General features: G+C 40.5%; 1 protein-coding gene across 1 annotated transcript; it reads right to left on the reverse strand.

Moving 5' to 3' along the window:
- Positions 1–946: 946 nt before the first annotated feature.
- On the reverse strand, positions 947–2,104 carry Rbmxl2 (RBMX like 2). Its single transcript, XM_046438377.1, has one exon. The coding sequence runs from the start codon at positions 2,102–2,104 to the stop codon at positions 947–949; it is 1,158 nt and encodes a 385-aa protein (XP_046294333.1).
- Positions 2,105–18,313: the final 16,209 nt, after the last annotated feature.

An 18,313-nucleotide genomic window follows, 5' to 3' on the forward strand; every position in this document is an offset into this window, starting at 1 on the left:
TGGAAGTCATTATGATCCCCCAAATCCACCACTGGTATATTTTCTATTTGTTTCTTAATAATTTGTTAGTGGTAAAAATGAATGCTATCAATTGATGTTTTGGATTTTTTTTCCAGCTTTGTGGTTGGTTGGCCAAATTTTTTATTTAGTATTCCATCGTTGTTCAACATGTTATTTTGGGGAGTGAGGGGCAGCAAATTCGGCAGATCCCCAAAGAAAAGGCAAAAAGGCAACATACGGCCAGGCCAGCATTATCCATCTGCTTTTTTAGACTGAGTGAATACAACTTTATGTAAACATCTGATCTAAGTGATTTCTGTTGTTGCCGATTTGTTTTTAATATTGGGAACACTGAGATTCAGTGTAGAAGACACCCGAAATTGAGTAGCATATCCCACTCCCTCCCCATCTTCTCCCAAAAATCTAGTTGATTTGAATGGACAGAATATGCCATTTTCCATTTTAGGTAAGCAGATGTTAGTTAGAGATCTTAAAAAGCATTCGGATGCAGGAACACTTTTTCCTGTGAATGCTATAGGAGCTAATAGCAGAATACCCATTTGATGAAATAGCCACAAGAAATATTTCTTTGAAATGATTTCACTCTGGGCAGCATTGATCCTTCTACAAACCCCACTTGCCTTATTTATCAGGAAAATTTAGAACGGAAGGAGTCTTTAGAACTTTTACTTCGAAATATAAGAAGACTAGTACTCAGATTCAAGTCATACTTTTAACATGAGCTTGTTGCAAGAAACTTAACAATTCCAAACGAAATTAAACGAGTTTTAACTTTTTCCTCCCAAAGCACAAAAATGGAGAGGACGTTAACAGGAAATTCTTAAACAGTAAAAACAACTCTTCTTTGGTCTAGTCCTTGGGTAGTTACCACAGAACTGGTTCTTCTCTTCTTGAAGACGCTTTTCAGGCCCAAGTCTGTTCAAGTTTAGTATCTACTGCGGCCTCCCCCTCTCTCCGAGCGGCTTCCAAGGCGGCCTCCGCCCCTGGGGGGCGCCCTGCGGCCCGACCGGCTGTAGGAATCACGCGGCGGGGGACACCCCCTCTCCATGGACCGGGGCAGCCCGCGATCTGGCCTTTCCACCCGGTCTCGGCCCCCCGAATAGCGGTCGCTGCGGCTGCCACCGTACCCGTCGCGGCCGCCGCCGTAGGCGTCTGGCGAGCAGCCGCGGTACTCTTCGTAGCGACCCCCGCCATAAGATGGCGGCGGGCCCCGCGCATCCCCGTAGCTCTCGAAGGGGTCTCGGTAGGAGCCTCCGCTCGGATGATCCGCGTAGTCACGGTCGCGCCCACCGTAGCCGTCCCGGTCGCAGTAGCCTCTCGACGGACAGTCGTCCCGGGCACTGGAGTGGCCATAGTCGCGGTATGTGTACTCTCTGGGCGAGGGGGCAAAATACCGGGGGTCGCGGGCGCTTGGGTAGTCTCGGCTCGAGTAGCTGTCTCGGGGCGAGTAGCCCTCCTCCCGCGGGCCCAGGTAGGGGTCGCGGCGCGTGGGGGGCGGCTCCCGGCGCTGCGGGCCTGCATATCCGTCTCGGCCACGAGCGGCCGAGGCCCTCCCACGCATTCCGCCGCCGCTGCGCGCCGGGCCCGACGGGGCGGCCCTCTTAGGCGGAGGCCCGGCCCTGCGTGGCGGCGGCGGCCTGCGCTTCAGGGGCATGGGGGCCCTGGATGGCTGCAGGTCGAAATCCCCCGCATAGCTGCCGTCGTCGGCAGACCCGCCCCGGGAGAGGGGTCGCCGTGGGCCGCCGCCGCGGGTTCCGCGCAGGCCCCTTGGGCGACCGCGGCTGCGGGGCGGCGGCGGGCCCCGCCGGCTACTCTCAAACGCCGGTTTGGTGGCCTGGGCCACCTTGATGGCCTTACCATCCAGGGACTTGCCGTTCATGTCTCTGGCGGCGGCCTTGGCGTCTGCGGGGCTTTCGAAGGTGACAAACGCGAAGCCCCTGGACTTGGTGGTTTCTCGGTCTTTCATCAACAGCACCTCAATGATGCGGCCATACTTGCCAAACGCGGCTTCGAGGGCTTTCTCGTCAGTTTCGGGGTTCAGCCCCCCAATGAAAAGCTTTCCGGGGCGATCAGCTTCAACCATGTCGGCAGGTGGTGTGGTTAGTGGCGGCGGGAGTCGAAGGGGCGGTGCCCACGCGACCTGCTGGCCCCACTCCCCTAGGGCGGCTCCTACCGGTCGGGCGGCGCGTCGGCGAGTCCGGAACTGCAGCTGTCCCGGGTGCGCAGACGGAACGCTCCGACGGCGCCGCGGGTCTGATCCGCTTCTAGTGGCTCCCACTGGTTGTGATTGGCCGCTTGACCCCGCAGCTCAGCCCGCCCGCCGTAAGGCGCGTCAGTTGGGGATTTCCCTCCAGTCTTACTTGGACCAGTAACTCAACCCGGGCCCATCTAAGTCTGTAGTTACTCTTGAAAATGCTGCAGGTAAACGAGAACCGTTAGGTGGAAGATTTTTGTACATTTTTATGAGCATTGTAATGCATTCCAATTCTGGTTACCCAAACCATTTGCAAATAGGGGAAAAATGGAAAATGAAGTGAGTAAATGTTTAAAAATACTGTTCGTAAATTCTCCCCCGCCCCTATTTGCTGGAGGGCGGCGTTGGATTTTGGAACCGGAAGGAGAGGGAGTCATTCTTTGGGTGCACCATTTTGTTTTTCCTCAGTACCGCTTTCTTCAACTTTTCAGCCTTTAAAGGATTCATGATAATGTTGTACTCAAACCGCCCTTTAAAGTTATAGCACAGAAAGTTGTCTATAGAACAAAATAAAGACAAAACACGCGAGCCCTTGGACGCTAATCCCCGTTGCTCCTTGGACACTTCTGAAAGTACCACTTGAGCTTATCTGTCACCTGGATAGAGGTGGTGCACCTCAGCAAAGAAAGACTTCCTGGGCTAAAACAAGTTACACAACTGAAGTTTGAATGGAAGTAAGCATGAAAAGCAAATGATGAGCACACCTTTGCTTGAAATAGTAACATCTAAATCCAGGTGTACAAAGACTGTGTTTGATGCTGTTTGTTCAAAAAGTGGTAATAGATTTTTTCAAAAGTTGTCATTGTGAAAAGTTGATCATAAGTTTATATCAGTGTGCACATATATACGTATATGAATACGTATACATGTGTTATATTGATTTATGGCAGTGACTAAGGTTGAAACAGGGAAAACAGGCATTTTTATGATGTTTCCAACTTTAATGGAGATGCTTCTAAGTTTTTTTTTAATCATGCGCGAATGGCGTTTAATGTTAAATGAATCAGTTTTTATTATTAAAACATTGTATTTCAAGGTAACTCTACCTGTGTTGGGATGTATTCATTTTCTAAAAATTAATGCATTTTACTTGCTCATTTTCCTTAGAAAATTCACATGTCTAAGCATAAAGGGAATTTGCATATGTATTTCTTTCCGTACTGAACTGCACAGACTTTTGCCTAGACATCCAGCCTGCTATTTTGAATCTACTTGCCCAGTAGTCAATTTCTTTTACTTATGAATGTATCCAGGTTTTTTTTTTTAAATTCCATTTGTAAGATAACTTTTCTGAGAATCCATTTTTGTATCAAATTTCAAATTTATCAATAGCTGCATCCTTTTTTGTTCTTTTCATTGACCAGAGCTGCTAAAAGTGTTTTTGGGTTTTGTTTCATAAATCTGTTTTTGTTTTGTTTTAACAAGTTTTTAAAAGAACCAGTTTTCAACTGCTGCCCTCTGTTTTGATTTTATCTGGTGGTACTGTCTTTATTATTTCTATGTTCTTTGGATTTACAGTTTGTATTACTTTCGTTAGTTTTTTTTTTTTAAGGTATGGCACTTAGCACATTAAAATTATTTTTAATTAAATTTTCTTATAATTGTTATAATGAAGATTGAAACTTCTACATACTGGTTAACAACATGTCCTGAGCTGTGATACATGGGGTTTTCACTGTTCAGTTCCTAACATTTTCTCATTTTCATCATTTCTTTCTTGATCCATGAGTTATGAAAAAGTATGTGTTTACTTAAGTTTTCAAACATAGGGACATCTTTGTTATTTTTAACATGCTCTATTATTATGTCCATTCTGTTTCTTATTGAGACTTCCTTTGTGACCTAATATGGTATATGTAAATATGGATGTATATTTTAATGTTTCATATATACTGAAAAATGTATTCTGTAAATGTTGTTATAGAACTCTTTCTTTATATTGTGAAGTTCAAATGTTCCCTGTTCTTTTTTGTTGAACAGAATTGGAAATCACTAAGATCTATTCTTAAATTCCCCATAATGGATTTGGCAGTTTGTTTTTATGGGCATTTTTGCTTCATATAATTTAATGTTTTATTGTGAGGTATATAAAAATTGTGAATTGCTAATATATTTCTGGTGATGTCTTCTATTATGTAATGATCTTCATTATTCATAATAACCTGTTTGGTAAAATATTTATAAATTTCAGTAAATTTTAGATTTCTTCTTGCCAATTTATTGTGTGCCTTCTACCAACCATGCTTTTCTTGCCTGTTTTTTCCCATCTTTCTTACCTTCTCTCATAGCAAATCCTTTCTTTTTCCTCTACTGTGGAAGAAGTTATGCCTTCTGTTTTAATGCTTTGAATGGTTGCCTTTCATGATTTTATTGAGGGCTAACTTATAAACACTAAATTTATTTATAAAATATTAAGTTTACTGTTTCATTAATTTCTATATTACCATAACAAGATATATAACATTTCCAGCACCATAGAAAGTTCCTTTATGCCCTTGTCAAAATAATACTTTCCTCACAAAGGTAATCACTATTCTGACTTACATCAACCACAAATTAGTTTTGCCTATTCTTAAACTTTATAAAAACGTAATCCTACAGAATGAACTCTTTGGTATTTTTGCTTATGTTACTCATCATATTGAGATTCACCCATGCAACATAACCAGTAGTCTGCTCTTTTTACTTAACATTTTTAGTATTCATTGCACAACTGTTCCACAACTTATTTTTTTTCTTTTTCTTTTTGATAAATGTAGGAGCTATTTACACTTTTGGAAGTGATTCTTATTTCTTCTAGTTCCCACAACGACTATCCCCAAATCCTGTCAGTCAGAAAGTGCTCTTGGCCCTGTCCCAAAGATACATCTGGAATCCTTTCTTCTTAATTCTGCACTGCTACCACCTTCATAGAAATTACCACACTTGCTTCTTGGCATGGAGCTCCTAAAACCCTTTGTGTTTCCTATTAGGAATGTCTGACAACCGCAGCTGAGGACCGATGCTGCAGAAAGGGAGTTGATCACCTGAGGAACCCCCCCCCCCAGTATTAGAAGGTTAGAACTTGAGTACTCCCCCAACCTCCCCAGAGGGGAAAGGTGCAGGACATTGATCTTCACAGCCAGCTAGGCTTACTCATGCCAGGCAAAGTAAGGGAACCATTGTGTATCTGAAATGTTTACTGTCTTTTATTCCAAGGAGCGCCTCTTTATAGTCTAGTTTGGGAAAGATCCAATAGCCCAAAAGAGACTGTTGCAATTCAATACTGTTTTTAATATAAATGTTTGCATCTTAGAAAGAAAACAGATGGTAATATTAGGTCATAGTGGCAAAGCACATAGTTTTCAGGAGTTTTAGAGGCAGGATGAAGTTCCCATATTCTTAACTATACCTTACAAACAAGCCTATGACTTTATCCCATCCTCAGCGAACTTTAAAAACAAAAACTTGGCTTCACTGTGCTTTGGAGCACTGGATAAGGAGTCAGACTCCACACCACATATTCAAATGGGCAAGCCAACTGAAGGCAAAAGGCTTGCTCAGACATCCAGCTGTCATATCCAAGGACCTGAAGGTGTTCTATCCTAGAAATGAGTCTCAGCACTATAGAACTGTCAAAAATAAATAGTATCCAACACTTTTTTTAAGTGACACAAATAGATTTAAGTATAAACTTAAATGTTGTGAACTCCAAAGAAAACAAAAGCAACAAGTTTTTAAAAGTTGGACAGGGAACAAAAAGGAACTATGGGAAAGTAAAAAGGAACCAGAAAAAGGACAGAGTGGCTATGGGGAAATGGAAAAATATAGACGGGGAAAAATAAAATTATTGAAACTAGTTTGGCAACATGGGGTAGGACAAAGTACATTTTGAGGTTTGGCAGCATTTGCATTTTCATCTGCTGGAATATAGGGACTTGAGTCTCCTTTGTAAGGAAAAGGCCTAATATAGGTGGAAGCCAGGCTCAAGTTTGTCCAGCCTCATAGCACAGCGTTCAGACAAGTCCTTTGTGCTTCATGGGACTTCACAGGGAGTATACATTGGGACATAAGACAGAAGCCTGCAAGGGTATCCCAGCAGTGACTACTGGAACTTTGAAAGTCTGCCCATTGGAAGAACCTGCTTGTAGGTTTGGAAGGTGACTGGAATTTACCAATGGATATTGCTGTTTGACCAAAGTGACCACTTGGGTCCATGGAATGACCCAAATGAGTGGGGATGTAGAGCAATGTAGAAATAGGCTGAATTTAGACATATTCCTCTTGTACTTGTGGCACAAAATATTGCCCAAAACTGTTCTGTCAACAAAAGAAACAGATTGCAGATGATTATGTCAGATTCCCTGGGAGAAGGCCCTGAATATAGCTGGGAAGTGGGACTGATTCTGGCTACTTATTTTGTTGTATGTGTGTGGGTGGGGGGGTCACACTGGGGATCAAACCCAGGCCCCCATACATGCTAAGCAAGTGCTCTGTCACTGAGCTATACCCCCACCTTTACCAATGAGTCTTGACAGGGATAAACACTGATTGTCTGTTCTTTGCCTACCCAATGATAGATGCAAATGTCCAAAGTACTGTATTAAAAAAAAAAAAGATGTTGTACTAATTTGAACCACCAAGTCACATTTCTTCAAATAAAGAATACATATGGTACAACCCATAATTTTAACAATGTGCAGAGAGAGATCCTCCCGAGAATTAGAACAGGCAATTAAAACACTGGTTGTCTAAAATGAGAGGCAATGAGGTTACGAAGGGCTGGTTTACACAGCTTCACATGCGTATGCTTGCACTCAACAGGAATGCTGAAGGAGTAGCCTCCCTAGGTTCTTCTGTTTTTCTGGTAGATATTCAGAAGAGGGATGGGAGCAGAATGACCCCATTAAATGACCATAGGTTTTCCCACATGGCACATGACTGATGACTATACTTCTTTCTTCCTTTCCACATCACCCCAACTTTGTTTGATGATCACAGGACCAAGGATTCAACTAGAAGTGTTGGAAGCAAGGATAATTCCTGTACAAGAAATTGTTTTAAAATTGTATTTCAGAATTCCTAGCTGCCTGATGAGGCAGGTTGTGTCTTCATCCCTCTGGAAAAATTGGGATTAACAGTTAATGCAGCTATTCTAAGAGTGGAAATTTCCCAGTATTTTTTTTTATGAATACAGGAGGCACTCACCAGTCTATTATTTGTGTCTGAATCTGGACCAGCACAGTAGCTGAACATGACTCATGTACCTACCAAAGGAGGGAAATTTGAGGTATAAATGGAGAGAAGGAGGAACAGAAGAGGATCAAGAAATGAGTTAATGGGTTATAATATGATGGAAAAACACACAGTACATTAACATTCTGAAATAGGGATAGAGCAGGACATGTTATCTTTTATTCAATTATACCCGTCACCTGAAAGTATAAAGCTGTCTATTTCTGAGACCACACCTATTTTTGAAACCTCACAGTATCAAATAGAAGCCTACAAACCAAAATGGCTTCATCCTGAGAGATGTTTTCATACAATATGATGGATTAGACAAATTATTTCTGATTTAATGGCATTGTAGTAATGTGCCAGTATCTTTTGACTTTCATTTTTCAGGTTACAGCTACTATAATGCAACACTGTCTTAAACTGACATTGTTGGTAAATTATAATACTGAAATTGATAGTCAAATATATTAGAAAATTGAGTTAAAAGCCTCTAATATCTATCTCACACTGGCTCTTTCAAATGTTGCTCAGATGGTATTGTTTTTGTTTTTGTTTTGCTTCAGGGGATCCATGGTTAAAGATGAGGGGTTAGCTTGTGATGTAATATAAAACATTTATTTGATCTTTTCCCCTGATATAGAACTTCTAAAACCCTTAGAGATTTTTGAGAGAAATGACTCTTGTTATCCATAATGTGCCCCTCAATAGCATAAATCCCACTGATAGTGGGGCCCCTAGATAGCTTTAGATAGGGGCTGGTGGCCAAAGGAAACAATTCTTGTGACTGTAAAGTTAAAATTTTCACCTCCTCCTATTCTGACTTGAAAAGAAATAGGCACTAGAGACTTGAGTTTAATCATCCTGGGGCCAATAATTTAGTCAGTCATGCCTATTAACAATAGGGTTCAGGGAAATTCCCAGTTTTTGAACACTTGCTTGTGCTAGAATAGGGTATGCCCCAAGAGGGTTTGGAAAGTGTGTATGCCCCAAGAGGGTTTGAAAAGTGTGTGTCCTTTACCCACTTCTTGCCCTGTTTGCTTCTTCAGCTAGCTATTCATTTGTCTTTTATGACAAACTGTAATTATAGCACTTTTCTGAATTCTGTGAGTGGTTCTAGTGAATTACTGATCTTGAGGGGGATATGGGAAATCTTTAAATTTGTAGTTGTCCTGGAGACTATTATAGTAGTTGGAAAGAGATAATACATGATTTTACAATGACAATTCTCAATTCTCTGACACTGACCATGCGTTGTACAATTTAATTCTGCCACTAAGAACCAGGAGTTGAAACAAATTTCACAGGTTAAAAGCTCAGTACCATCAAGACAGCCTTCACTTCAGGTGCCAGCTGCAAATGGTATCCTCAGGCTGCTTGCACTGTTGCCAGGTCATCAACAATAAAGAGGTTTTAACATACATAGTCTTCATGAGTTCTAATACTCATGGTCTGGACTACTCATTTTGAAAAACAATAACTATGATTGATAAAAAAATTATTAAATAGATGAGTATGTTGTGCGTTTATACACTGTCTCCTAGGTGACCATGAAAGGCTATTTTTCATTCCAGGCAGCAAAATGTAGTAAATGTGAATGACAAGTGAAGGTGTGAATACCGGTGAACTAGGAAGAGTACACCTCAGAAGCAAGAACAAGGTAAAGAGGGAGGCATTTCCTGTGGAGTTTCTCACTGGCCACACCAGTCCCAGCATCCTCCAAGAGAGAAACTGGGAGGAGAAATTTTAGATGGGGATTTATGGGCTGAGAAGCTCCAAGATGAAGAAAAGAAATGTATCTACCATCAAGGAAAAGAAGTCACATTTCAAGAAAGAAAAAGTCCCTACACAAGCCAGAGACAAGGAGGAGTTGGACAACACACAGAATAATCTTGCACATCCCCATCCTCTGTGTAGAAATCTATAGGACAACTGAACAAGACTCCCATCCTTCAACTAAGAAGGTGAGAAGAATTTCCCTGGAAGTAGCACCAAGTGCCTGTGGTCTGAAACCCTGACTGTTTCCAGTTTCTTAAGGGATTGAGTTCTGGTCCAAACATCCAGTTATGCAGTGCAATGTCAGGGCTTTGTACTGGGTCACAAGTTCCTTGACAGTAAAGAGAGCAGCTTGGGTACCTCCTATTTTTAAATTTTATTTTTTAAATGGAAAAATATAAAATTTACCATCTTAACCATTTTGGTGTACAGTCCAGTAATGTTAAATACATCCACACTGTCAAACTCTTTACCTTGCAAAAAACACAAACTCTATCTCCATTGAACAACTCCCCACTGTCCCAGCCCCTGGCAACCACCATTATTTCTGTCTATAAATTTTGACCACTAGGGCATCTCCTCATTAATTCAAACATCAACTAAAAGTCTAGTTGTCTTTAAATGTTTCCTTAATTTATACATAATAATTTACACATAAATATTTCCTTAATTTACACATAATAATAATTTACACATAATTTCAATGACTAATACCAAGTATCCACTTTCTGCCTGTCTTTGGGAAACTGGCTTCAGAGATTAGGACCTTAGCTCCATTATGAGGAGTGAAATTGCCCTCAGCAAGCAAAGAATTCCAAATTAAGCAAATCTTAATTTGCTTAGGTCCGCCCCATGAGCGCTGTCCACGGTCCTGTTTTCTCCAGAGATGGAAACCAGGCTTGGGACAGCTTCTCTGTGGCACCTTCTACAGGTTCTGAATCGCCTTGATTCAGGGACACAGAGGGTAGGGGATCTGGAGAGAACGACTTGCGACCCCCTCCCAGCAAGCCCAGCTGGGCTGCCAGTGCTGCAACCACCTAAGGCCAGGCCTGGAGTTGAGGTGCCTGGAGCTCCACAGTTCCTCTCCCGCCAGGCACCCAGAGAGAACTCTGGCCCCGGCCTCCCGTTCCGCCTCGTCCTTGGACTTGAGGGCTGATTCGCCTCACCCAACTAAATAATAGATCTCAAAAGTCAACTAGAAAGTAGAAACGCTGGGCTCCCTGTATAGAGAGTCCTGAGACTTGCTCTCTATGTGAAGACTGCAATTCCAGATGTCTCCAGAGGGGGGCGTTTAAGGACTGTGTTTCCAAGCAGCAGGATTCAGAGGGGAAATATCCTGCCTTGCAGAGTTGGGAGATTCGAAATGAATGTTTCCAGAAGAGTTGGATACTTTTGCTTCCATCCACTTTTTTTTAAAAAATCAATTCATTCATTACTGAATAAGAGCCCACAATGAGGCACTATGGTGTGGACCGGAAATACAATTGTGAACAAAAGAGCCATGTTTCTGATCCTCATTGAACTTTCTCAAAAGGAGACACACACAATGCAGAAATAGTTCAATCTGAGTGGAAGTGAAGAAAAACACGATGCTTTGTTAGGAAGGGGAGGTGATGGCAGCATTTAAGATGCAGAGCTCTGCCTCTCCAAGGAGGCAATATTTAAACTGTAGGATAAAGAATGGTGTAGAGCCAGCTCTGAGAAGTGGTAAGAGGAGCTGAGTAGGCAGAGGAGAAGCTATGCAAAGGTCCAAGTTGTGAAAACTTGGAGAACTCAAGGAATTGAAAAGTGAGAGGGGAGAATGGCTTTTTGGGGAAAAAAAAAAGTTGAGTAAGGAAAACCTGGTCCAGCTCTAACATCATCCATTTGTCTTTCATTCATTCAAAAAATATTGAGCTTCCACTATAAAGCAGGCACTGTACAAGGTGTTAAAAATTCTGAAGTGAAGATAAATAGTAAGGTGGGCTGTTTAATTATACCTGAAAGAGATAAAAGTACTAACTATGAGTCCAGTCTTTCTCCTTCCCCATTGTTGTAGAGTAACCTGATCATTTTCACCTTTTGCTCTTAAAAGGATACTTATTCACTGAGAATATCCATCATGAGCTACAGAAAAATAAAAAATAAGGAAAACAAATATTACAGAGAATGGTATGTGCGAAGGAAAACAGAATGAACTGAACAGTCTTTATATTTGAAAGTGCTGTTGTCAGTTTATATCATGGTTGGAGGTCAAGAGATGAGGCTGCTGTAGCGGCAGAGGTAGAAAGAGGGGAAGAGAGACTTGTATACTCTTTAAAGAAAACTACTTCAAAAGTGGTATGGGCGTAGAACACAGTAAAAGAGAAGCCCAGGATACCAGACAGGAAATGATTTAAAATGGGAAAGATTGGAAGAAGAGATATCCATTCAGTTTCCCTTTTATAATTTGCTCTTTCATTCTAGCATATTGATGACAGAAGGGTACAAATGGTCACTTCCATCACCTCCCTCCTTTTTCACTCTTTAAAGTTTGTTTTCTTATAAGCTATAAATCAAGGGTGTCAGTGACACAAAATATTTCTAGCCTCCTATTATAGATAACTGAAGTATATTACATTCTCCAACATCAGATTTTGTAACTGGAGTAATAGGACTAAGTCCCACATTTTGATTCCAGGTTTACATTTCTAATTCTTTCCATATTCCCTTATTTTCTACTTTCTATAATTCTAATTACAAAATTGTCATACTTCAGATTTCAGCTTTTCCACGTGAACAGATGGTTGAAGGGTATGGAGAGGGCTGTAATTCTGACCCCGTTGCCCCAAATTAGGCTGACCATAAAAATCTCAACTCTGTAGCTCCAGACTGCTGGGAGCCATTAGCCAAGTAAGTATGACAATTTCCTTGCCAGCGTACCCCATGTTGCAGTGACATTGAATGTACTTAACCTTGCTCAAGGACCAAGGCAGATTAGGGTGTTCCCGGTTTTAAGATAATCTTGTTTAGGGCGTTCCCAGTTTAGGTTCCAGGTTTAAGGTTTAAGATTATTCCTGCTGGGAATAGGGCGTATCCTGCTGCCTGAGTTCCCCTTGAGTTCTCACGGGATTCAGACAGTATATGTTGGAGATAGAAGCCCAGTGGAGGGGAATTTGGGAGAGAAGGTGAATTTGGGAAGAGAACGTGGATTTCCCCAGAACGTGATTGTAGACTGCTGGTGTGAGTTCGGGAATAAAGAGTTGCTGTTTGAATCTACAAGCTGTGTGGTGGCTCGTGATTGTGTGCCCAGCCAGACTGCGGCATTTGTGCCCAGCCAGACTGTGGCATTTTGTGGCCCGTACGGGGAACTTCTGAAGCTTGGAGGTAAGTGAAATTGCTTGCCCCTGAGGAAGAGCGAAAGAATGGGTGACCAACTCAAAAAACAATGTGTTATTGTTTTGATTTATCTTGTTTTTGTTTCAAGCTGCCTATCCCTAGAAATTTCTCAGGCAAACTGGAAAAAATGGTTGACTAAAGGTTTGAAGTTTGTCGGCCCTGAGGAAGAGAAAATTGATAAAACGATTTTTTATTCCGTTTTTGTTTCATTCAGTTTCGGCTTTGTTTTGTGCTATCTTATTGGGTTGCGTTATCTTTATAGTAGATTAGAAATTAGTAAAAAACAAACCGAAAAGATGTTAAGTAAATTGTTAGAGGTTCAGACCATGGAGAAAGACATTTTAGATCAAGCAAAAGAGAAGGTCTCTCGAGCTAGTCAGACAGAGGAAGAAAATTTAAAGGAAAAGGGGTTGTTAGGAAAAAGGCCACAACAGGAGGCTGTTACTAACTCCATTTTATCACAAGAGGGCGTAATTCAACCAACAGCCCCACCGATGGAGACAGCTGAGTGGCCCTCAAACCCCGTAGTTGATAAATGGGATCCTGAGACAGGACCTCAAAGATTAGCATGCCCTGTACTTGAACAGGCAGGAGGGCAGCGAATTCACCGTGCTTTAGATTTTAAAACAGTGAAGCAGTTAAAGGAGGCTGTAACAACCTATGGTCCCCAAGCTCCCTTCACGGTAAGCATGGTTGAGTCCATTACTAACTTGGACATGACGCCAGCAGATTGGGCTAGCATGTGTAAATCTGTACTAAATGGAGGACAATATTTGTTATGGAAGGTTGCCAATGAGGAATTTTGCGCGGAGACAGCTAGGCGAAATGCAGCAGCCGGTTACCCTCAAAGAAATCTAGATATGTTGTTAGGAAAAGGACCTTATGAGGGTCAACGGCAACAAATTGAATATGATCCTGCTATATATGCACAAATTGCTGCAGACGCAGTTAGGGCATGGAAGACTTTACAAGGACATGGAGATTTACAAGGTCAGCTATCTAAGGTAATACAGAGAGCTAATGAACCTTACGCTGACTTTGTAGATAGGCTAATTCAAACGGCTGCCAAAATTTTTGGGGATACAGAACAAGCAATGCCATTAATAAAACAACTGGCTTATGACCAAGCAAATCGTTGCTGCAGAGAGGTTATTAGACCATGGAGACATGAAGATTTAAACACATATATTAAATTATGTAGAGATATTAATGAACAAGGGCAAGTCTTGGCAGCTGCAGTACAACAGGCTTTAGATGCCAGGCCAAAAACATGCTATGATTGTGAACAAACAGGACATTTTAAAAGGAATTGCCCCATAGGAGGAGGGTTTAACAAAAGTAGGTATCAAAGGAATAGAATACCAGGTATTTGCCCACGATGCCGTAGAGGGAGACATTGGGCTAATGAATGCCGTTCTCAAACCACCATAGAAGGTACTCCCTTATCAAAAAACGGACAAAGACCAGGTATTTATCCAAGATATCGTGGAGAAAGGCATCAGGCTCCATTGCCAAAAAACGGACAGGGGGGCCCAATGCTCCGGGGCCCACAACCACAAATATACGGGGCAGTGGAGGATCCCAGCAACACCATCAGGGTAGTGCCCAGGACACATTGTCCATTAAATCCCTCATCAGACAAACCTGAGGGAGCGCAGGGTTGGACATCTGTGCCTCTGCCAGAGCAGTATTAACTCCAGAGATGGGAGTTCAAATCATTCCCACAGGAGTAAAAGGACCTCTTCCCCAAGGAACAGTAGGCTTATTATTGGGACGTAGTTCATCTACATTAAAAGGACTTATGATAAGTCCTGGGGTAATTGATCCCGATTATGTAGGTGAAATAAAAATTATAGCTAGTTCTCCAAGAGGTATATCAGTAATTTCACCTGGAGATAGAATAGCACAGTTGTTAATAATACCCAGCCTACATAATAAATTTCCTAGTCATAGTGTAGAAAGAGGTTCCAGGGGATTAGGCTCCACAGGTGTAGATTGGGCTATGTTGTCTTTAAATTTAGATTCTCGCCCAATGCTAAAACTAAATATTCAAGGTCATGAGTTTAATGGACTACTGGACACAGGAGCTGACCTTAGCATCATATCTCGTCAAGAATGGCCAAAACATTGGCCATTACAACAAGCCACTCAAACGCTTCGAGGCCTAGGAGTGGCGACTAATCCCCATAGAAGTTCTATGATATTAGATTGGAAGGATCCTGAAGGATGTGAAGGAACTATACAGCCATATGTATTGGATCATCTTCCTATAAATTTATGGGGACGAGATGTCCTAGATCAATTAGGTTTGACGTTAACAAATAATATCAATCCTAATGTGCCCACTACTAGAGCTAGACAAGGCTTTAGGAAAGAAAAAAGATTAGGAAAACAAGGGCAAGGTATAGCAGCACCAGTACAAATAGATCAAGGAACAGACAGACATGGGTTGGATTTTCAGAAAGGGCCACTGAGACAATCAAAATTACTTGGAAATCAGAAAGACCAGTGTGGGTTCCTCAGTGGCCCCTGACTAAAGAAAAGATACAAGTAGCCCATGATCTGGTCAAACAACAATTAACGGAAGGACATATACAACCTTCCATATCTCCCCATAATACTCCCATTTTTGTCATCAAAAAGAAATCTGGTAAATGGAGATTATTGCAAGATTTAAGAGCCATTAATAATGAGATGGTTGTTATGGGACCTGCTCAATCAGGGATTCCTCAATTGTCTGCTTTGCCAAAAACCTGGCATGTTTTAGCTATAGATATTAAAGATTGTTTTTTTTCAATTCCAATTCATCCCGAGGATAGTCCACGTTTTGCATTTACTATCCCTGCATTAAATCATGAAGGTCCTGATCAGAGATATGAATGGAAAGTACTCCCTCAAGGGATGGCTAACAGTCCAACTATGTGTCAAATATATGTTAACAAAGCAATCCAGCCACTTAGAAATCAAAATCCTGAACTACAAATATTTCACTATATGGATGATGTATTATTGGCACATAAAGATAAAAACATATTGCTGGAATGTTATGCCACACTTACAAACTTATTAAAAAATTATAATCTAGAGATAGCAATAGATAAAGTACAATTAAATTTTCCAATTAATTATTTAGGAGTTCTATTATCCTCAACCATGGTCCGTCCACCAAAAATTCAAATACGAGTAGATCAACTCAAATCACTTAACGACTTTCAAAAGTTATTGGGAGACATAAATTGGATAAGGCCTTATCTAGGTATACCAACAGGAGAATTGGGACCTTTATTTGATATTCTAAAAGGTCCATCAGATCCAAATTCACCCCGCATGTTAACTCCTAAAGCAAGAAAGGCATTAAAAATTATTGAAACATATATGGAAAACATACATTTGGATAGAATTGATATAAGTTTGCCTTTATTATTTATTGTACTACCAACAAAAAATATTCCTACAGGAGTATTTTGGCAAGAAGGTCCATTATTGTGGATACATTTATCTTATTCTCCTAACACTATTCTTACTAGGTATCCTGAGGCTGTAGGACAATTAATACTCAAAGGAATAAAAGCAGCGAAGGGAGTGTTTGGAATTTCTCCCAATAAAATTATTACTCCATATACTATGGATCAAATTGATGAGTTAGCTAATGAGTTAAATACTTGGGCAATAATCATGTGTAAATCTAATGTTTCATTTGATAATCATTTACCATCTAATCCTTTGTTGTCTTTTTGGTCTAAGCATCCTGTAGTTTTTCCTAAAATGACAAGAAAAACACCTATCATGAATGCTCCAAATATATTCACTGATGGGTCAAATAATGGTACAGCAGCAGTAGTTACCCCTGATCAAACTTTTACATTTTTAGTACCCAAACAATCAGCTCAAAAGGTAGAGCTTAATGCAGTTTTACAAGCTTTTGTGATGTTTAAAGATTCTGTATTTAATTTATTTTCTGATAGTCAGTATGTAGTTAATGCTATAGTATCTCTTGAAGATGCTGGTAGGATTTCCCCTTCTTCTACTGTTTTCTCTTTGTTTTCCACTATACAAAGTCTAATCTGGGACAGAAAAGATCCATTCTTTATAGGACATATTAGGGCACATACAGGATTGCCTGGAGCCCTTAGTTTAGGCAATGATTTAGCAGATAAAACTACACATGACATACATATTTTCTCTACATTTGAAGAAGCTACAAATTTTCATAAAAGGTTTCATGTTAATGCTAATACTTTACAAAAGCGTTTTAAAATAACTAAGGAACAAGCCAGACATATAATAAAACAATGTCAAAATTGTGTGACATTTTTACCACAAGTTAATCTTGGAGTCAATCCTAGAGGACTGATACCTAACCATATTTGGCAGATGGACGTCACACACTTGCCAGAATTTGGAAAATTAAAATATTTACATGTTACAGTCGATACTTCTTCTGGATTTTTGATGGGCTCCCTTCATGCCGGAGAAAAAACTAAAGATGTTATAGCTCATTGCTTACAAAATTTTGCCACTGTGGGCGTTCCTAAACAGTTAAAAACCGATAATGGTCCTGGCTATACCTCTACCTCTTTTAAACAATTTTGCTCATCATTTGGTATTACTCATATAACAGGAATCCCATACAATCCACAGGGACAAGGCATAGTTGAAAGAGCTCATCAAACTATTAAAACATACTTATTAAAGCAAAAAGAGGGAATTGGAAGGGGGTATATATCCCCCAAAGATAAACTTAAAATAACGCTTTTTACTCTAAACTTTTTAAATTTGGATTCATCAGGACTTAGTGCTGCGGAAAGGCATATGTATCCAAAAAATGTACATAAGCCTAAAGTACTTTGGAAAGATATTCTAACAGGACAATGGAAAGGTCCTGACCCAGTGATTGTCTGGAGTCGGGGGTCTGTTTGTGTTTTTCCACAGGGAGAACAGCAGCCCATTTGGATTCCAGAGAGATTAACTAAAACAGTTTCTACAGATCGAAAAGAAGATGATTTGACTCAAATCCATAACAGCTGATATCCAGAACTCCAGCTTGGCCATTCTTACATCTGCGACAGTGATTAACCAGGATGCTTTTTTCAATAGCTATTTTATTATTGCATTTTTCCACATCATAAGGTTCTATTTTTATTTTTTGAGCTCATACAAACCTAGGTTAATGTTTTTCTGATCAGTTTTATTTTTTGACTGTGGAGTTTTTAAACATTGCAATGGAGATTTCACCTAGGTAAAGCTACAAGGCCTTTACTATTTTCTTATGTGTTGTACGTTTGTGTACACTCTTGTGTTTTGTGTTGTATGTCTGTATGTGCGTATGTCCATATTTCTTATATGAGGAGCGCTCATGAAAAAATGGATCCGAATTATTATTATTTTTTTTATTCACGTGATTTAAATGGTTTAATTTAAATTATGTAAACAGCTGTTAAGGATTGTTTTTAAAGGTGGTTAACAGATCTGTTTGTTTACTAATTTAAATTAGGTAAAAAGCTGTTAAGGATTGTTTTTAAAGTAGGTTAACAGATCTGTTTGTTTACTTTCACCTTTCCTTTTCAGTATATATATTTCATTATATATATTTAATAATTCTTTTCAGGATAATGTCTCTTTAGCATCATTGCCAGAATTCCTATCTCCATCCCAGTGCCGGTGAAGAACTCAACAAGTAATGCTCAA

This window comes from Marmota monax, unplaced genomic scaffold (genome assembly GCF_021218885.2).
Source record: "Marmota monax isolate L192 unplaced genomic scaffold, Marmota_monax_Labrador192_F-V1.1 WCK01_AAM20220418_F8-fsc00061, whole genome shotgun sequence".
NCBI classification, from domain to species: Eukaryota; Metazoa; Chordata; class Mammalia; order Rodentia; family Sciuridae; genus Marmota; species Marmota monax.

What these genes read in the sequence shown, in the direction of transcription:
- Rbmxl2 (XM_046438377.1), bottom strand. Translation starts at nt 2,104, where the DNA reads ATGGTTGAAGCTGATCGCCCCGGAAAGCTTTTCATTGGGGGGCTGAAC.